The 22,032-nt window shown below is 35.0% G+C and overlaps 1 protein-coding gene across 3 annotated transcripts; it reads left to right on the top strand.

Moving 5' to 3' along the window:
• The first annotated feature begins 1,756 nt into the window (after positions 1-1,756).
• On the top strand, positions 1,757-20,912 carry tmem259 (transmembrane protein 259). Of its 3 annotated transcripts, none has more exons than XM_073826024.1 (11): positions 1,757-2,742; positions 8,266-8,562; positions 9,838-9,946; positions 10,566-10,676; positions 15,032-15,154; positions 15,243-15,343; positions 15,662-15,719; positions 15,814-15,897; positions 16,064-16,196; positions 17,644-17,743; positions 17,826-20,912. In XM_073826024.1, the coding sequence occupies exons 1-11, from the start codon at positions 2,521-2,523 to the stop codon at positions 18,501-18,503; spliced, it is 2,016 nt and encodes a 671-aa protein (XP_073682125.1). In that variant the 5' UTR covers positions 1,757-2,520; the 3' UTR covers positions 18,504-20,912. The 3 variants fall into 3 exon arrangements, with proteins under 3 accessions (XP_073682125.1, XP_073682124.1, XP_073682126.1); XM_073826023.1 differs by having other exon boundaries at positions 9,838-10,000; XM_073826025.1 differs by lacking the exons at positions 17,644-17,743; positions 17,826-20,912 and having other exon boundaries at positions 16,064-16,200.
• Positions 20,913-22,032: the final 1,120 nt, after the last annotated feature.

Below are 22,032 nucleotides of genomic sequence, written 5' to 3'. Positions count from 1 at the left end.
CTATAATAATAATAATAATAATAATAATAATATGTATGTTGTATTAGTTTTTATGTTCATTTTAATTTTAGTTTATTTTTTAGTAATTTTGTTTGTCATTTTTATTTATTTATTGCTTTATTTCTAGGTTTCTAATTCTCATTTCAGTTTTAGTTATTATTTTCAATTAGTCATTTTAACAAATATTTAAATTAGTTGCCAAGGCAACATTTCTAATTTTTGTTTAGTTTGAGTTTTTCAATATTTATATATATTTTTATTTATTTATTTATTTTTATTTTATTTGGTTCTACCAATTACATTTCCCCTTACATTTTCCATCATTCTACAATGAAACCTTATGAAATATTTCTATTAAACTATATTAAAAATAAATACATTACTCTTCATGATAACCTTTCTTCAATTGGATATAGTAATATAGTAGTATCTGACTAATAGAAAACAAAATAAAACATCATATTAAGCATAATAAAAATAAAGCTTTTTTAGGATTATTTGCATTGTAACACACTTATGCCAATAAAGCGCATTATTTATGGATTTAATTATTTCTTAGCAAACTTTAATCATTTATTTAATCATTGACTTAATTTAATATGTATTAAGTTCATTTTTATTTAAATTAGTGTTATTTCAGTATTATTCATATACGATTATTGTTTTTATTAATATTTTGTATTAGTTTTTATGTTTTTAGTTTATTTTTTAGTAATTTTATCAGGTGTTTTTGTCATTTTAATTTATTTATTTAAATTTTTACGTTTATAATTCTCATTTCAGTTTTAGTTATTATTTTCAATCAGTAATTTTAATGCATATATTTTTAACACATACATTTTCAAAGGTTATGAATTTTTTCATCTAACATTTATTTTAATAGTTTTAGATAATAATAACCCTGATTTACAGTATTTTGGTTCTATATTTTACATTTCCCCCTTTTTCATAATTTTTCACCATTTTTCATCAACCTGTACTGAAACCTATAAATATTCATAAATGTCATAAATATTCCACCTGAACAATTAAAACTGCCATCAGCGTCTCTCATAACTGTCCACATTTAAATCATATTTGTATTTTCTATATTTTTATTATTGTATTTGATTGTATTATATCCAGTGTTGTTGCCTGTACTAATAATTTTTTTTTTAAAGTGTTTAAAAATGTGTTTTAAATGTGTTTAAATCTTTTCTAAACACGTTTTGTTCCTTTCCATTTATTCGTTTCAAATTTAAAATAAGCTTTTGTTTATTTATTATATTTTTTCTGTGTCATTAATTCGTACGTTTATGTTGTTTTTATTTAATTATTTTGCTCTCTTTATTATGCCTATAAAAAATATACATATACATACCTGTGGCCTGTGGTCATCCCACCACAACCAGGCGCTATAACAAGTTTAATGTTAGAAATAGTACTTTCACCGAGTGACATGTACCTTAACTGCTGTACTGACTAGCCCTTCCACTCTTCAATAACGCGATAACGTATTTTAAAATAACCTATTTCCTCCCAAACTAGACTAAATAGCTGGTTCTTCTAAAAATGCGCTATTTGACCTTAGTACTAAAATTAAATTAAATATATTACAGGAAAGAAATGTACAAAGTATTAAAGTTCATTGTACATATCATTATACAGATCATTCAAAATCACGTGACTCGACGTCATGTGACTAACCGCGGAAGCGTAACCCGAGTGGAAACGCTTCCCTCGTTAAAAGCTTCTTTGCTGCTACTCCCAAGTCCGCTGCGCTCCAGAAAATGGTTGTGTAAACAGATGGTCTGTAAGACAGGTTTCAGTCGTTGCCATCGGATGATTCTGGTGGGATATCGTCAAGTATCTGAGGCCTTATTAAATCGGAAAGTGTCAGCGTTATAAGTGGAGTCGTTTGTTTAAAAGTAAACCGAACATACGGGTTCTTCAGAGGAAGCTCGGCTAACTTGTTAGCTTACCACTGTTAGCTGACGTGCTGTGTGAAATATCAGTTTTCTCTCTTTTTGAACAACAGCTTCAACGTCTGAGTCAGATTTCACTAACAAACTCGAGTGGATATGATGTATTCCGCTGGTGTTTGTGAGAATAAATGCGTGGGTTATCAAGTTTAGCTAGTTTGGTTGGGGTGACAGTGGATGCAAGAGGCCTGAGTCACATCTGCAAGACATATTTAGACTAAAAACACAATTTAACAGTCTGAAGTGCTTCTCTGCTTTCACAGTGTATAAGCTACATGAATAGCAGGTGTGTCAAATGCTTTAAAGCTTTAATAGTTCGCTAGCTCGCTAGGTTATGACATGGTAGGAGTGAAAGGAGCATTGCCCAGCAACACCCTGACAAAATTCAGCATCTTTTTGGAGTAATATCTGAAGGCCAGTCCAGTTTTGGAGAAGCAGGATCATCAACACTTTGTGCTGATGTTGTGTGACTGGCCTGCTCATCTGGATCTGCGCACGTTGCTGTCTGCTTGACCTCAGCTGGTGTTTCTCCTTATCAAGTTACTGAACAACGAGCACCATGTCCGACAACCAGGGCAATGTGAACAACAACAACGTTCCACTGAACAACAACAATAACGGTGGGCCGAACCGGATCCGGAACCCCGCGATGAACCAGAACCCCCTGATCAACGTGAGAGACAGACTCTTCCACGCTTTATTCTTTAAGATGGCAGTCACATATGCCAGACTCTTCCCACCATCCTTCAGACGGATATTCGAGTTCCTCGTCTTGTTAAAGGTGAGGTTTGACAAATTTATACTGCACATAAAGTATGTTAATTCTTCCCAGAAGCCCTAAACACACCTGTTAGGATGCAGGATGTCATACTCATAACTTCAGGATTGATGCTGGTGTGTATGTGTGTATATATGTATGTATATGTATACACACACACACACACACACACACACACACACACACACACGTGTATACTTTTTCTTTTCTTTTTTAACCCAAACTTTTTTCACCAAACTTAGGTGTGATTTCTTTGAGTCTGTGTATGTTTTTTTTTGTGTGTTTATGTATCTTTTTTTCTTGCAAAATAATTACTATATACACTAAACTTTCTTTTTTTCTTGTAACTACATGCACTGGACACTGTGTTCTACATTTTTTGATGTAGTGTCTAATGAATGATCTGTTGTGCGTATAGTGTTGACTAATGTGTGTATGATTTTGAGAAAATGGGTGATTGTTTCAAAAAAATGAGTTTTAGCAATTCAGAAAAACTGTAATATATATAAAATCAGCATTTTATATAACTGTAATATATATAAAAATCAACTGGAAGGTGGCTGTCCCGAAAAAAAAAAAATTATTTTATAGTTTGTAAATTATGAAACTTATGAAAGGAGTAGTTCACTTTCAGAACAAAAATTTACAGATAATGTACTCACCCCCTTGTCATCCAAGATGTCCATGTCTTTCTTTCTTCAGTCGTAAAGAATTTGTTTTTTGAGGAAAACATTTCAGGATTTCTCTCCATATAATGGACTTCTATGGTGCCCCTAAGTTTGAACTTCCAAAATGCAGTTTAAATGGAGCTTCAAAGGGCTCTAAATGATCCCAGCCGAGGAAGAAGGGTCTTATTTAGCGAAACGATCAGTTATTTTCTAAAAACATTTACAATTTATGTACTTTTAATCTCTACACAGAGTACACACAGAGCTTGACAAGACGAGCATTTGAGGTTAAAAAGTATTTAAATTATAACTTTTTTTTTTTTTTTTTTTTTGTAGAAAATAACGATTGTTTCTCTAGATAAGTCTCTTCTTTCCTCGGCTGTGATGGTTTAGAGCCATTTGAAGCTGCATTTTGCAATTTGGAAGTTCAAACTTGGGGGCACCATAGAAGTCCATTTATATGGAGAGACATCCTGAAATGTTTTCCTCAAAAAACATAATTTCCTTACGACTGAAGAAAGAAAGACATGAACATCTTGGATGACAAGGGGGTGAGTACATTATCTGTAAATTTTTGTTCTGAAAGTGAACTACTCCTTTAAAGTACCACATGTGTCCCACATTTTCATGTCACTATTGAAACAATGTATGTTTTAGTCCATTGGCTGAGACTGATTTTAACTACACCTATACATTTATGATCAGGAAATATTTATAGTATCCCAGTGTCCCTTTCTCTCATAGCTACATAGTGAGTAGATAGGTTTCATTTTGAGGTAAATTGTGTTCAGAAGTCTACCGAACACCGTTTTTATTATTATTCCATAACATTTAGTTTTTATATGTTCAGAACTGTGCTAGCTAACCATTTGCTGATTTGCATCTTTGATGTAGCCTTAAAAGTATCTAAAATTGTCACTTCCGAAACAGTCACAGCCAAAACATTTAGCGAAGTTTCTGTAGTAACGTCTTTGTTTTTAGAGTGTTGTCCCATAAAACTGTCACGACTGAATGTCGTCATTGTTTTGGTCATCATATTTGGGGGAAATAAACAACATTTTAGTACAGGTATGCACATTTTTAGTTTTTAGTATGTTTTAGTATGCAAGTTAAATTTCTTTGGTTGCTACCAAAACATTACGGTCTCTACTGAAAATATGTAGTCACGACCAAAACATGGGGATGTTTTATCAAAAATGAAGTATCAACTAAGATGTTATGGTAGTGTTTGGTTCAGTGTATGTTCAAACTAATGAATCTTTAAGTTTGAAATCAGTATGATCAACTTTATGCCTTTTGCATAGAAAAATTGGATTCAAAAATACATTAAATAAAATCACACTTGAAATATTTTTTAAATTGTATTTCTTATTGATTTATCTCTGGACAAAAATAAATAAAATAGAAAATATATATATATTTACAATGTAGATGTGAGCAAAATATTAGTAGGTTAATATAACCCTTCTTTTCAAATTATACATTACTGTTTCAGTAGTGACAAATTTGGGGAGAGGACAAATATTCCAAAACTTTTGGAAAAACTTAAATCTGAGAATTAACTACACAATTACTTTTTTTTTGTTTTTTTTTAAATAATGTTTTCAACTCTAGCTGCGTTTCCATTACAGATTTGTGCAAAACTTTGGTGCTATTTTATAAATGTGGATTAAAAAGTATTGCGAAATGACGGCATTTCCATTAACAAATGTTATGCGACGGAAGCGTAATTTTCTCGCGATAAGTCACATTTTTTGATTATATGGGAGTTTTTGCCCAATTGCCACATTTCCATTAGGCGTATTTTCAATTCGCAATTTCTATTTAAAGGGTAATAGAAACGCAGCTTCTGACTTTTGACCAATTCTGTAGAACGGCCCATATAGACGTTTTTCCTGAACACGGAAGTAAGTCCGACTCTTCACTGAAAGAATGCTTTGCATTTCCGGTCTGCATTGTTTCTAGTCAAATTAGGGTATATTCCGAGCTAATAAACTAATGTTAAACCTATTAAAATGTTTTTAAAAAGCACATGGCTCCATAGCGCCATCACTTGGCAATGTCGCAATGAGCTCATTTGTCAGTGCCTCACTTTAATGAGTGTGTAGATGACACGAAGCAGCGGACGTTAGCTACTTTAAAAGCAGATGGACGCTATTTGAATGGGTTCCTATGGAAACCGGAACAGAAAAGCATTCAATCTGATGTTAGAATTCGTAATTGCGGCGCTCATCGTTTACTCAGGAAAAAGGTCTATGGCCGAAAAAAATAAGGCACAATGTACTCTATTAATATTATTATTTTTTTAAATGTATTTGTCCGAAAAAAATATTCTGAATATTATTACACTTTAAAATAATTGTTTTTAAAATGGAATTTAGGTTAAAGCTGAATTTTCAGCATTAATTACTCCAGTCTTTAATGGCACATGATCCTTCAGAAATCATTCTAATATGCTGATTTGCTCAAGAAACATTTCTTATTATTATCAATGTTGAAAAACAGTTGTGCTACTTTATATTTTTCTGGAAACTGTAATTCATTATTTCAGTGTTCTGTGATGACTAGAAAGTTTATTTGAAATGGAAATCTAAATTCAATGGGTTCTTGCTAAATAATGTCTTTACAAATATTTCTGACCAAATTTTTGTGTAAATAAATGTAAATATATTAGACAAAGCAAGTTTATTAATATGAAACATTTTTATTATAATAAAAATATTTGTAATATAAAACTAATCTAAAATATTTGTAAATTGTTTATTTATTTTAGCTTTTCAAAATATTTGATATCCATTGACAAGGGTGTCATCAGACTTTGGAACTGACACAAGGCAGCAGAAGAATGTTAGTTGGCCAAACGTTACGGTTATCAGCCAGAGTGATAATCTTAACACCGACGGATATTGGCTGAATAATCAGCCTGAACTGTATAGCAACATATAAATTCAGTTGTCTTCCTGATCATCTTGAAAACACGCCAGTAAACTGCCTCTCCTCTCATTATTACTAATGAACACTGCAACTGTTCTCCACACATGAATGATTGTATTTGAATGCCATTGACATGTGGATCTGCTTCAAGAATTACCTGTTAAGTTAGTGAGGTGCCATTCTTAGTGTGTCTCAGCTAACCACAAAAAATTTATTGCAGTTTATGATCTTGTTAAATTCTAAAGCTGTAAAACAATTACAGAGTTGTAGGATTTTTTTATGGGCCATGGGGAAAGTTGTAAGTGCTATTTTAGTATCATAGTGATACTATTAGTATCTCATAGTCTTTATTTGTTTTTGTTTTTTGGTTGTTTTTTATTTGCATATTTTTGTTTTCATTTTAATTTCATTTGAAAGTTTGTATTGTAATAATTTGTTTTTATATATTATTTAATAGCCTATTTTGTTCAGTTTTAGTGTTATCTATTTTAATATATTTAGTTTATTTGTTAATATTTTTTTATTTTCTGCATATACATTAGTTTTAGTTAACCCTGTATCCAATAAAAGTGTTGTTTATACATTTATCATTATTTATTCACACAAAGTTATTGGTAGATTCTGGAGCTGTGCAGCTTAATATATTTTTTTGAAAACTTTGATACTTTTTTCAGGATTCTTTGATGAATAAAAAGTTAAAAAGAACAGCATTTATTCAAAATAAAAATCTTTTCTAACTATGTAAGTCCTTACTATCAGATTTTTATCAATTTAACACATCTTTGCTGAATACAATTATTAATTTCTTTCAAAGAGAGAAAGAAAGAAAACATTTACTGACCCAAACTTCGAACGAGGTGTTTATTGTTACAAAATGTTTTCTATTTTAAATAAATGCAGATTTTTAAAAATGTTTTATTTAAAGAATTCTGAAAAAAAGTATCACCGGTTCCAAAAAAAATATTAAGCAGAACAACTGTTTCCAACACTGATAATAATTGGCATTTGTGACCCTGGACCACAAAACCAGTCTCAAGTCGCTGGGGTATATTTGTAGCAATAGCCAAAAATACATTGTATGGGTCAAAATTATTGATTTTTCTTTTATCTCAAAAATCATTAGGAAATTAAGTAATGATCATGTTACGTTAAGATTTTTTGTAAAATTCCTACTGTAAACCTATCAAAATGTAATTTTTGATTAGTAATATTCATTGTTATTTTGATTTTTTTTGCACCCTCAGATTCCAGATTTTCAAATAGATGTATCTCGGCCAAATATTGTCCTATCCTAACAAACTATACCTCAATAGAAAGCTTATTTATTGAGATGTATATATCTCAGTTTTGTAAAATTTAACCTTATGAATGGTTTTGTGGTCCAGGGTCACATTTTATAATATTACAGTTTTTTTTCTTTAAACGCAGCCTTGATGAGCAGAAAAGTCTCCTTTAAAAAGCATTAAAAATCTTACTGATTCCAAACTTTTGAGCGGCAGTGTATATCACAATATATTTATTTTTCCCTTACATAAGGTCATTATGATAACAACATTTTTAAAACCATTGAAATTGTGTAATTGTCACCAGTGTCAGTATCACAAAAAACTAATACAAGCCCTGAAGACGAGTAAACAGTCAGTGATTAAATAAGAAGAAACAAATTACAAGCAATAGGGCAAGTTATAGGAGATTTTCTGTTTTGTTGTTTGATTATCACGAATAACAGACAGACTGCTGTCACTTTAGGAGCTGTCTGGATCTGATATACTCTTACACGTGTTTTTTTTTTTTTTTCTTTCTCAGCTGTTTGCTTTCATTTAACCCTCAAAGACAGAGACAGCCGCTCACGGCTAAAAATAACTATTGTTCTGTAATTTTTAATTCATTTTATTAAATGATTTTCACGTTGTTTGATTTGCAGGCATTGTTTATGCTCTTCATCCTGGCCTACATCCACATTGCCTTCTCACGCTCTCCAATCAACTGCCTGGAGCACGTGCGGGAGAAATGGCCCCGCGACGGCATCCTGCGTGTGGAGATCCAGCGCAACTCCAGCCGTGCGCCCATCTTTCTGCAGTTCTACGAGACGGAGGGAATCCAGGGCCTTGTGAAGGAACCAGAGGAGGACGGAAGTGAAACCAGACAGCCGATGGTGCCCACAGATGCAGAAGAGGAAGAAGAGATGACCATGGAGATGTTTGACAACAGCACAGTACGGGTGAGTTTGTTACACGTTAACAGCATAATTCATTTAAAGAATAGCTAATTGTTACTAATTTAATCATTTTCATATTATCCCAGACACACATGCTCTTGTGTTTTCTGGAGAACATAGAGCTCTTTTCTATATGATAATATAGAATTAAGTATTTCATCTGAAAATAATAGAATATCACGTGTAGTTGCCCAACAGTAAAATCAATTTTAATTTCTAATATTAATGTTATTGTAAATCTGTTGAATATAATATAATATCATTGAGATATATTGCACTTTTATTATTGTTATTATTATTATTATTAGATTTATTACATATAATATTAACTTAAGTTCAATGGGTATATGGTGCTTTTACTGCTTTTTTTAATTGTTATTATTATTTGACAGACTTCTACAAACAGCCTTTTTATAGAAAAGAGATGCACCAATATTTTTAATTTTTTTTTTTTTATGTCTGCTCTTTTCCCTAAAATGATATAGAATTAATGTGAAAATAAAAGAATAACTAATTCAATATTTGTGTATTTAAGTAGTGGTAATAGTAAATACATAAAAAATATATATAAACTACTATTGCTACTAGTAATATTAGAATTTTTTTATTAATACCTTTATATAGAGTTTTAAATGTAGAGTTGCAACATTGGTAATTAAAATAATTGTAACTATTAGTTTATATAATAAACTACTGTTGCTACTGCTAATATTGATATTAACTTTGATATAGAATTAATTAATATGAAAATTCTCAGAATAGAACACAGTTGTCCAAGAGTAAATCTACCGGTATATTAATTTCTAATTTAATTTAATATTTGTTTGTTAAAATATTGTAATTGTATTGCTTCTTATAAAATGATATCATATTATATGATTATATTATACTGTTACCATTAGTAATAATAATAACAACAATGTTTTTTATTGTCATTATTAACTTATAGTATGTAAAGTATATAATATTATATAATAGAAATTATTATTTATTACATCAGTTTCAGTCTGGTTCTCATACAAGTTGTATGGGCTTTTACAGTGCGAACTGTCTGTGTATAAAAATGTTATCTTAAATATTTATGAATTTATGCTTCTTGGAAAAAATAGAATACTTGTTTGGAATGTCATTGTCAGTCATTTTACTCAATATTTTTTTTTATTGTGAATTATTCCATTAAAATGGCCTTTGTTCTCCCTTTCTTTCTTTCTCTCTCTCTCTCTCTCTCTCTCTCTCTCTCTCTCTCTCTCTCTCTCTCTCTCTCGCGCACATATGCAGTTTGAGCTCGACATCGAGCCACGTCTCAATCCGTCGATGAGTGGCGGTGTTCCTGGCTCCAGCCTGAATGAATCCCAGGATCTGTCCTTCAGCCAGGCCCCCTCTAAAGGTATGCAGCCGCTGAGGGAGACTGTCTCCGAGATTGAGATGCTAACTCGAGCAGGTAAACATCTCAAATACGCCCCACTCCGTAGCCATCTGGTGCACTCCTCCTTCTTCTCTTCCTCCTGTGTGAATTCATTCCTTCTCCTCCCTCCATCCAGTGCAGCCCTTCTCACTTCCCCTGGTCAGATTTCCTTTCTCTTCCCACATTTTTTTATTACCTTACCCTTCCCAGAGGCCACATGTGCTGCGTCTCATGGCTTCAGAAACAATCACAATGGCCTGTTGTAAGATAAGATGTCTGAGTGTCCCATATACTGTCATTTTCAACAGTTTAGACACAAATTCTGAGTTTCCAAGCCTAGATGCAAATTAGTTACTTAAAATGTGTTAGCTGAACGGGGTGTAATTTGCAGGACAGTCCTCTAAATTAAAGCTTGAAATCCCAAAATGAGAACATGCACATCTTTATTTTGCATTTTAAATGTTTCTGTAACCACAAAAAAATGTATGACAGCATTGTCAGATTGTATTTGTGTAAGTATTTTTGTACTTTTTTAGATGAATGGTAGAATTTCTGAATGAATTTGTCAGCATTTATCAGTTTTGTGTTTGTTTATGTCTAGTGTGGCCCCAAGAAGAGTATATTGTCGAATATTCGTTGGAATATGGTTTCCTACGGCTGTCCCAGGCCACACGGCAGCGACTCAACATCCCTGTTATGGTGGTGACCCTGGGTGAGTACATCACGCCCTCCAGGACATCAACAGAAAACCTGGCCAGAACCCACAGAGGAAACCGGATATTCCATTGTTGCGCTATTATATTCTAATATTCTTGGGAATATTCACCCAAAAATTAAAATTGTCAATGTTTCTTAATGCTCTTTCAGTCACTTATAAGTGTGCTTTTGTATGATAAACAGACAGAAGTTTGAAGAGTTGCGGAAAGTCATTTTTTGTGTTTCATTGAAGAAAGCATGATGAGTCGTATTTTAATCTTTTAATTGATGTCTTCTTTCGATTTATTAGGCCATTTTCTTTATCCTGCATTGTTAACAAGTAGGGCTGCACTAACGATTATTTTGGTAATCGAATAATATGTCAATTATTCTGACGATTAATCAAGTAATCAGATAATTATTTTATTTTTTTTGTAGTAATAAAAATAGACCTAAGTGAACAATAGCTTTTAAAATGACTTAAAAAACATATATAATGAGGCAATAATATTTAGTTCAAATAAAGTATCAAAAACAAGTAATCATTTGGTTTTATTGAACAAAATCGTTAAAATACATAATGTATTATAAACAATAGAGCTAATGTACATTACGCATTATAAAAAATGCCTGCAGAGGGCACCAACGGCCTGATGATTGGTTTTACACTTTACTGCGCAATCTAATCCTTGTTTAATATTGACTCAGCTACATATAATTCATATGTCTACTTAATTTAATATTTGGTCATGTCTTTATGATGGAAAAGTTAGCATATTGAGAAAGATAATAATGTATCCTTCTGTGTTTGCGTAGGTTTATAAATTATTTACCTTACAAATCTAATGAAATAGCACAGGTGTTCTCAGATGAATAATAAGTTATTTTGCTGATTACTTGACATAGCGATTTACAATTACTCTAATAGAATCGTGGAATCATTGCAGTAACAAGGTTGGTGGTTGTCAGGTGTCAAACGTTTAAAGTAGGGCTGTTACTAAGTATTATTTTGGTAAGTAATCTGTCGATTATTCTGTCTATTAGTCGAGTACTCAGATCATTTTTGCGGTAATAAAAATAGACCCAAGCGAACAGTAGACTTAATGGCTTAAAATTAGAGGTGGGCATAGATTAATTTTTTTAATCTAGATTAATCTAGATTAATTTTGGAATTAATCTAGATTAAAATGGCTAATTTGAATTCTGCTGAAGGCATTCAGAATATGTGTGCTAACCAAATAATGACTAAAAGTAATTCTTTGAGAACTGGTTTCTCAAGCCAGGTGGCGCATTAGACCAGGGGCCCATCTCCTGTTTCCAAAATGCATCACAAACTGCTTGACAATTGCATTTACAACACAATTAAAGGGATGGTTCGGAGTAGAATTGACTTCATTGCTATGCACTCCGAAGCCCTTGTAAATACCCCATCTGAAGTTTTTTTTACCTTAGTCAAACATTTATGGAGATATTAGAGTTTTTCAAATTGCTTGTTACAGGAGTGAATGGTACATGTGATGTATCTTGTAAATTGCACCACTAAACGTGCAAGTAATCTTACCAAACTTGTACAGTAGTGTAAATAGGTTATGTACTCACAAAACGCTGCATCAGAACATTTGTAAGTCCACCATGAGTGTTTTAAAAACACGTTTTAGCCGATCCCAACTTGTCTCAAAAACTACAAATGGCGACACGTCGACGTCACTTCCCTGGTTTGAAAAAAGCACGTAAAAGTCCTCCTACAAGTTGACATGCACACAGATGGTGTAGGAGGACTTATACGTGCTTTTTTCAAACCAGGGAAGTGACGTCGACGTGTCGTCATTTGTAGTTTTTGAGACTAGTAGTTCTCGGGTAAAACGTGTTTTTAAAACACTCATGGTGGACTTACAAATGTTCTGATGCAGCGTTTTGTGAGTACATAACCTATTTACACTACTGTACAAGTTTGGTAAGATTACTTGCACGTTTAGTGGTGCAATTTACAAGATACATCACATGTACCATTCACTCCTGTAACAAGCAATTCGAAAAACTCTAATATCTCCATAAATGTTCGACTAAGGTAAAAAAAAACTTCGGATGGGGTATTTAGATGGGCTTCGGAGTGCATAGCAATGAAGTCAATTCTACTCCGAACCATCCCTTTAACTATACAAACTTGTGTAACCAACTATTCCCACACTGCATGTAGCCTACTTCTGAGTAAAAGGCTGCGCGACGTGCGCGTTGCAGTTTAATACACAGATGCACAAGGGCATGGATATTAGTGGTGCAACGGATCACAAAACTCACGATTCGGATCACATCATGGATTTGGAGTCACAGATCGGATCATTTTTCGGATCAGCAAAAAACAAACAAAACAAAACAAAAAAGTTTATTTTTTACTAATTACTGAATGCTTACTTTAAGTAGGCTACTTCTAATCCACAGCAAACACTACTAGCTGAACTAATAAAGTCAGTAACAAAACAAGAACAATTACACAAATATCAAGTGTAAATGAATACAACATAAAGTTACTAATAAAATCAATAACCCTAGAATTCAGGTGCGGAAATTTAATAATTAATTGTAAAATAACTAGTGCTTCTCACTGCAGGTATTTATAGGATGCTGTCTCTTTAAGGCATAATGCACGTACCGACTACTGGCACGCATCTCTTTCTCAGCTGTTTCGGTTCACTGAAGACATAACCGACTGTGTTTACCAGAATACCAAAACGGGTATTAAGACATGACTTTGTATGTGTGTTTCCGTTCAAAAAGAAGTTAAAGAGAAATCAGTGTGAATCGCGCCTCTCTCTCTCTCTCTCTCTCTCTCTCTCTCTCTCTCTCTCTCTCTCTCTCTCTCTCTCTCTCTCTCTCTCTCTCTCTCTCTCTCTCTCTCTCTCTCTCTCTCTCTCTCTCTCTCTCTCTCTCTCTCTCTCTCTCTCTCTCTCTCTCTCTCTCTCTCTCTCTCTCTCTCTCTCTCTCTCTCTGTGCGCGTGCTCTCTTCAGGTGTGTGCGTCGGCGTGCGTGTTCCCTTTTTAAATTGTTTGAATTGGTAAATTGGCAAGACAAAACATGTGCCAATTATAAACTTTTACTCTATGATGGTTAAATTTAACAGTTAATCCGCGAATCACATGCGTGCCGAATCAGTTTGTACGTACGGATCATGGATCATCATACACTCAATTCGGCTAGGTAGACATCCGCGCTAAACTATCAAGGTGAAGGTCATCACAGCTTACGTAGTTTAGACCCAGCTCCCAAACCAACTTTGAGAATAGATTAACGGCGATATTTTTTTTATCGCCTGATAAGAGTCTCACGTTAATGCAGCACGTTAACACCGATAACGGCCCACCTCTACTTAAAATACATATATAATAGCAATGAGGCAATAGTAATTGTTTCAAATAAAATATCAAAAGCAAGTAATCATATGGTTTTACTGAAGAAAACCGTAAAAAAATATAAAATTAAACGATATAATCATAAGTTATGTTCATTATGGTGTTATTAAATGCCTGCAGAGGATGCCATTGGCCTGACATTGTTTTTACACTTTAGAGCGTGATCTAATCCTTGTTTAATATTGATAAACAACCGTTAATTCAAAGGTCCACTTAATATTTTATATTTGGACAGTTCTTTATGGAAGAAATGCTACAGCCACTGTAATTTTATGAACAAGAACATGTGGACACCAAAACATGCAAACTCAGAGCAATGGTTTAAACTTCTATTTTGATGTCATGATGAACAGTTGGCATTTAGAAAGATGATATATTCTCCTGTGTTGGCGTAGGTAAAATGCAATCAAAGATTTATATATTTAATTGAGTACTCCTATTTAATAGTGGAATCATGACAGCCTTAGTTTAAAGCCCCAATCAGTTTTTCTCTCCACTGGATACATTTCTGTCCAGTGGTTAACTTAATCTTCCCAACCTGGCAACCATGCACTTGCACTCTCCCTACATTACAGAAAAAGTGATTATGAGCTGAAAACATCAGCAGACATATAAGTTGAAGTTTACTTATCTCTATTGAGATATTCTGCTAAAATAAAAGTTTAATACAACTTAATCATCTGTTTTCTTTGTCATTTAATACGACTAAATCTGTGAGCAAATCATGAGTTCACGTTCTTTTGATTTGTTCTTCTGTGAAAGTGCAGTAATTCTGATACAATGTTAAAAAAACAATTTAATAAATAATACATTCATTGACAAATATTGTGCAGTTCTATAAGAAGGTCATAGGTTTTAAATTACAATATTTTTCCCTATAAGACCAGCTTCCTATAAGACCAATAGACTTCATACCTTTTTTTAAAAGGGAAAGTATAAAGTGGTGCTTTATCTCTCTCTGCAGACCCCATGAAGGATCAGTGCTTTGGAGACGGTTTCAGTCGCTTCCTCCTGGATGAGTGCCTGGGTTATGACGATATCCTGATGTCCAGTGTGAAGGCTTTAGCAGAGAACGAGGAAAACAAAGGTTATTTAGTTGTTCTATCTTAACACTTTCCTTCATGATGCCGTAGCTATGAAGTAAGTGTGATTTGTTTTTGTTGTTCTGTTTTTAGGGTTTCTGAGGAACGTGGTCTCTGGAGAACACTACCGTTTTGTCAGTATGTGGATGGCTCGTACCTCCTACCTAGCAGCCTTTGTGATCATGGTTATCTTTGTAAGTACTTTTCCCGACCGTAGCAGCCCTTACACTGCAAATGTGACCATTAAAGATTCTAAATGCAGCCTATGCACTATTCTGAATCTTTTAAGTCACATGCTAGTTTGGGGAAAAACTGACCGAAAGTCAAGAAGTTAAATTTGAAAAAAATATTAAAAAGCGACCAGAATATTCTTCAAAAATTGACCTTTTGGGTTTCATTAAAGAAAAGTCATGCAAGTGAGTAAATGATGACAGAACTGTAATTGTTTGGTTGAACTATTCGTTGCTGAATCAAATGGAAACTCTATACTCGCTTTATATTTTCTCTTTCAGACTCTGTCCGTGTCCATGCTGCTGCGGTACTCGCACCACCAGATTTTTGTCTTTATAGGTAAGTTCCCATCAGCCTCTTTGGTCCTTATCACTGAATAACCATTCATTATCATGTTGCAAGTTCTATCTTTCTGATCTCCTCTTGTTCTCAGTGGATCTTCTCCAGATGTTGGAGATGAATATGACCATTGCCTTCCCTGCCGCCCCTCTCCTCACTGTCATCCTGGCTCTTGTGGGTGGGTAGAGCTCCCTGTGAGCATTTTGAGAGATTATTCTCATGGATCTATGCATCTAAATCCACTTTTATTTTGTTGACTTGATATATGACATGACAATTTTTTATTAAAACGTTTTTTTAAAGCTGTTTGCCACTAAATACCCTCTTTTTGATCCTGTCTGCAGGGATGGAGGCCATTATGTCTGAGTTTTTCAATGACACAACCACTGCTTTCTACATTATCCTCATTGTTTGGTTGGCGGACCAATACGATGCCATCTGCTGCCACACCAATACAAGCAAGCGCCACTGGCTCAGGTAAATGCCCGTGGTTCAGGAGTCTTACCAGACTCCTCTACTGCTGTTTTACATGAAACTTTGTGCATTTGGCAGATACTTTTGTCCAAAGCGACTTCATTCAAGGTATACAGTTTATCAATTCATGCAGTCCCTGGTAATCAGATCTTGGCATTGCTAGTGCCTTTCTCTACTGTTTAAGCTACAAGAATAATACAGAACAAAAGGATGTCAAATCACAGTCTCCCATTTAAGCTTTGATTAGTTTCATCATTTCAGTACATTTCCAATATTTGCATACAGTGTCACAATTTCGCCCCCTAGAGGAATTCACACAGAACTTTAAAAACTAGTTGTGAAGCAGCCATAAGCACTTATTCACTGTGGTTGTATGTATGTATGAATGAATGAATGAATGAATAATAAATGTGTAAATGTATCCAAGCAAAAGAAATCACAGCCAATATGACTGAAACAAAAACACAGTAGGTTTTGTTGGGCTAATCAACACAATGATTATTTAACAATTATAAAATAAATAATTCAGACCTAATTATTCCTGCCTGTTTTCAGAAGTGGTGTCTAGAGAGTAAATTTAATAGAAAAATATATTTTTTTTACATTGGTCAAAAAGAGTGGGAAGCACATGCTTTTTTTAAGTTTGAAGAACCATGTTAGCATCTCATTAAAGGGACAGTTCACTCAAAAATGAAAATTCTGTCATTAATTACTCACCCTCATGTCATTCAAAACCTGTAAGATCTTTCATCTTCAGAACACAAATTAAGATATTTTTAAAGAAATTCAAAAGCTTTCTGACCCTGCATATACTTCAGCACAGCTGACACATTTAAGGCCCAAACGGTAGTTTGCTGTCTATGCAGGGTCAGAGAGATCTCGAATTTAATCAAAAATATCTTAATTTATGTTCTGAAGATGAACTAAGATCTAACGGGTTTGGAATGACTTAAGGGTGAGTAATTAATGACAGAATTTTTATTTTTGGGTGAACTTTAACATCACCTTCAATTGGAAACAATTTTGAGTTCCCAGGAGTGCTATTTGTGTGGCATACTGAAATGCTTCCTGTTAAATCAGTCACTTATGAGGTTCCATGTCAATGTGAGCAATGTCAGCAATGTAGGGAATGGGCAGAATATATTGTTATGGTTGTTAATGCCAAAGTAGCCACATTGTGCAATTGTCCCATTAAAGGTAACCCCGGGTAATAAGAATTGTATGGCTTAATACAACATAAATTATGTCTCTTACCGAAATATTTAGTAGAAAACCCATGAAACATTTACGTTTCAGATTTTTTTTTTAAATAACGTAAATCTTTCATGGGTTTTCTACTCCATATTTCAGTAAAAAACATAATTTACATTATATTAAGCCATAGAAGTCTTAATACCCAGGGCTTCCATAAAGATAACACATCTAAAAGATCTCTTGTTCTGTTTTTCAGATTCTTTTATCTGTATCACTTTGCCTTCTATGCGTATCATTATCGCTTTAATGGCCAGTACAGCAGTCTGGCTCTGGTTACTTCCTGGCTGTTCATTCAGGTATCTCATTTCAGCTTTTTTTCAGTGTACCCGGGCAATCTGTGAGTTGCATGTGGTTCATTTTCATTTTTGTCTTCCGCAGCACTCAATGATCTATTTTTTCCATCACTACGAGCTGCCGGCCATCCTGCAGCAGATCCGGATCCAGGAGATGCTGCTTCAGAACCAGCAGGTGGGTCAAGGAAACCAGACTGCATTGCAGGACAATCTTAACAACAACACTAGCAGCGCTGCGCCTGCCGGCCAAGCTAACGCAGCCGCTAATGTGAACACTAACGGCCAGGACCGGCAAGCCGCTCAGGACCAACCTCAGCTCGAAACCCACAGCGGCTTAGTGGTAAATACCGGCCTGCCCGTTGACCCATCAAACTCGGACCTCGATTGGATGGCCGAAATCGCCATTGGCCCAGACGTCCTGTCAGTTCCACACTTGGCCGAAACGCTTTTGGAGCCGGGAGGGATCCAGGAACCGACATCATCCAGCGCAGGGGTAACAGAGCTGCGTGGTCCAAGCACGGCAGGTGAGAGCCAAGTCGGAAATATTAGCGCAGCCAGTGCCAGCATTCCTGCTAGACGGGGTTGCGCTCAGGGTCTGGGTCCCCCTGGTGGTGGAGGAGGGCAGACAGAATCTGAATCCTCCTCCCCAATGACCTCAAACACAGACTGCAGAGTTGCAGAAACACTTAAAGGCGCAACAGACTTGGACGACAAGACGGAGAACAAAACCGAGAGCTCGGACTCCCACTCCGCCCCGGCTTGAGTCACGCACCCCCATTCAGAACGAATGAATCCATGCTCTAGTCGCCACCCCTCTCTGTAAATTAATCCAGAAGGCATCAAGAGTAGAAGCCGTGATGGAGCTTTATGTAATTACATCCTGGAAACCTCCACCGTGAACATGAGGAGGGCCGAAGCAGACTTCCGCCGTCTAGTCATGTTCTTAAGAGTAAATTCGTATTGAATTGTCGAAATGATGCCATGTGTGAGGGTGTGATCATTTGAAGTCTTTACATGTGATTTTCTTTTCTTTCTTTTTTTTTTAAATGATTGAAAATTTTAAAACAGGGAGTATTCAGTTTAAAATGTGATTTATCGCTATAATGGTACTTTCGTTGCTCCTGATTATGGAGTTGCAGGTATCAGCGGGCCGCACAGGCGGCAATCTTACTTTAAATCTGAATACACGTCGTGCTTTGCACAACTTGTGCTAGGTTTCGGCTTCCTTTCCATTCCTCTAATGATACAATGTTAGTGCTGCCTACTTAAAGCAGTGAAAAGTAATTTAGTCATGTTAAAATTGTTTTGGTCCCTACTGCCTTTGTTTACTACAGCGAGCAGCCAAAATATTCCTTATGCGATTTGAAATCTACTTCACGACCTGCAATTGCGTTCAGGTATGGTATTGTTATATGTGTACTAGAGCAGCTTGACTCCTGAATCCAATGCTATTGGTGGGCAAAGTGCTTTGACACAGTTTATTGGTGAGTCTGCCAGTCAAAAGAAGTGGACAGGTGACATCACAGCAACATTATACTCAGAATAAATCCCCTTTTCACAGGATCCTCATAGAAAACTGTAATGGGGTCATTTGTGGGCTTTCTAATCCTCATCAAGAGACAATTTTGTGGTTGGTTAAGACGGCGTTGTGTTTTGCACAAACTCAGCATTTGTTCACTACAGCGAGCCGCCAAAATATTCCTTAAGTGATTTGAAATCTAGCTCGCGACCTGTCGTTGCATTTAGGTATGGTATTGTCGTGTAGAACAGCTTGACTCCTGAATCCAATGCTATTGGTGGTCAAAGTGCTTTGATGTAGTTTATTGGTGAGTATGGCAGTCAAAAGAAGTGGGCAGGTGACGTCAGAGCAACATTATACTCAGAATAAATCCTCATTCCATATGATCCTAATTGAAAGCTCCTTATCAAGAGACATTTTTGTGGTTAGTTTAGATGGACGTTGTCTTTTGCACAAACTCATCAGCGTTTGTTCACTGCAGCGAGCCGGCAAAATATTCATTATGCGATTTGAAATCTAGCTCACAGCCTGCCGTTGCATTCAGGTATGGTATTGTCATGTGTGTGGGGCAGCTTGACTCCTGAATCCAATGCTATTGGTGGTCAAAGTGCTTTGATATAGTTTATTGGTGAGTCTGCCAGTCAGAGCAACATTATACTCGAAAGAAATCCTCCTTCCACATGATCCTCATTGAAAACTGTCATGGAGTAATTTCTGTGCTTTCTAATTCTCAACAAGATACATTTTTGTGGTTAGTTCAGACAGATGTTGTCTTTTGCACAAACTCATCTGCGAGTGGGTGGTTTTTCTTCAGGACAAGTCTGGCTTTGTAAGAGCAGGTGTATAGATTATTGCCTTATGCTTCTAAAACCGAACATTAACCTTGTATTTCCGTCTTTGGCCAAGTACACTGGGATCGATAGCCTTACCAGAGGCTTCAAAGCTGGTAGAGAAAATGGCGACTGAAGCAGGAATGCACATGTAGTTACTTTAGCAGAATTGAAGGTCAGATTGTGCTCATTTTACAGCATTGCAGCCCATCCGCTTAAGTCATTGATCTGGAAGTCTGTTGTCTTTACATATTCTGCTTTTGTAGAGGTTTCTTCACATGTTTGACTTTGGAAGATCATGGCTGTCTAATAACAAGATTTGTTGAGCTTGTGTAAAAACTTCACTAAATGCGCCGCAAACTAAGGGAACAAAGGAAACTGTTGTTTGTTGTGACATATGACTGTGGATGGGGAGGGTCATTTAAAGGCTATGCAACATGGCAAGTAAAAGCCAGGCTCTGGATATTTTTCTTTAATTCAACTTGTGCAATATTTTGTAAGGCTCAGATCCATAAAGGATTCCAGGTCTAAAAGAGTGATTTATGGTTTTATGATCAGTTCCTCAATATTATTATTTTTTTTTCTGTGCCTATTTGCCATTGTCAGAGGAAACAGATGAGTGTAGTGTGTAGATGCATCGTGTAGGATGTCTAGACAGAAACTGAAAAGAAAATATTTCTCAGTTCTGTTATAAACTCGGTTCTGTCATTCAAATGTATTTAACTGTAATGTTTAAAAAAATGCATAAAGAGATGAAATTAATTTCCACTTAGAACATTTTGTTTGTGGTTATTTCATCTTTTGAGTAGCCCGTTTCAAAAGCTAGTTTAACAAACTTGGCGTTTCATTGTAGGTTTAGAGTAGAGCCTGGTTTAGATCAGATGCACACTCGCTATAAACTATAATCTCATGGTTTAAGCCAGAGTTTATGATTAACTCTGCAGCATGTGCAGCTGAAACATGGAGTTCTTTAGTTTGATTTACTTCTCACGAAAGAGTACAATCACTTCCCTGCTGAAGACGAATAGACTATGAAAAATATAATGAATTAAAAAACTTGCTGCTGAATTATGACTATTTTAAGGGCATATTTAACCCAAAAAGGAAAATTAACCTTTGCGTCATTCCAAAACCTATAAGACCTTCTTCTCTTTCGTGTCAGTATCCGCCGCTTGTTCGCAAGAGAATCACGACTTGTGTGTGCTGTTTACGCAATTGATGCAAAGTTCCAGTTGCGTTGCTGTCTTTGCAGGGAGAGAAAGCTCTCGGATCAAGAATATCTTAATTTGTGTTCTGAAGATGAACAAAGGTCCTACAGGTTTGGTACAACATGAGGGTGAGTAATTACTGACAGAATGTTCATTTTTGGGTGAACTATTGAGTGAAGTCAACTATTCAATAATTTACATAAAACACGCAAGTTTAGCCATTTTTAGCAAGTTTTACATATTCTATAATTAATAATTATATATACTATAAATAATTTAGCCACTGAAATGGGCTTCATGAAATAGGCCAAGGCACATTCCATGAATAGTGTAGTTTACTTGTTTCAAACAGTTCCAGGGGTGTTAATTAAAACTAATTGTAGTTTTTGTAATATCATGATTTTCAATTAATTTTTAAAGGAAAATATTTTCATCATTTAGACTTTTTCTTCCACAGAAGGGAATGAAGACAGTAGTTTTATATTATGGTTAATACCCATGAATGGTGTTTGCCGCATTTGTTAAACAAGTTACGGTAAAGACAAATGGAACAATTTAATGTGTCTATGGCTACATTTAAGGTAAATATGCCATAGGCATATTAAATTGTTCAATTTGTGTTTACAGTAACTTGTTTAACACACATATAAAAATATCCCCCTTTCACAGACAAGGCTTATGCCTAGTCCAAGGCTATCAGTGCCTAAAGCCTAGTGGTTAGCGCAACTGCGCTTC

Source organism: Garra rufa, chromosome 20, assembly GCF_049309525.1.
Source record: "Garra rufa chromosome 20, GarRuf1.0, whole genome shotgun sequence".
Taxonomy (NCBI): domain Eukaryota; kingdom Metazoa; phylum Chordata; class Actinopteri; order Cypriniformes; family Cyprinidae; genus Garra; species Garra rufa.
This window is presented reverse-complemented; position numbering and strand designations above follow the sequence as displayed.

What these genes read in the sequence shown, in the direction of transcription:
- tmem259 (XM_073826023.1), top strand. Translation starts at nt 2,521, where the DNA reads ATGTCCGACAACCAGGGCAATGTGAACAACAACAACGTTCCACTGAAC. An exon ending in AGTTCCTCGTCTTGTTAAAG is followed by an intron (nt 2,743 to 8,265) that starts GTGAGGTTTGAC and finishes TTTGATTTGCAG; the next exon opens with GCATTGTTTATGCTCTTCAT. An exon ending in TGTCATCCTGGCTCTTGTGG is followed by an intron (nt 15,898 to 16,063) that starts GTGGGTAGAGCT and finishes TCCTGTCTGCAG; the next exon opens with GGATGGAGGCCATTATGTCT.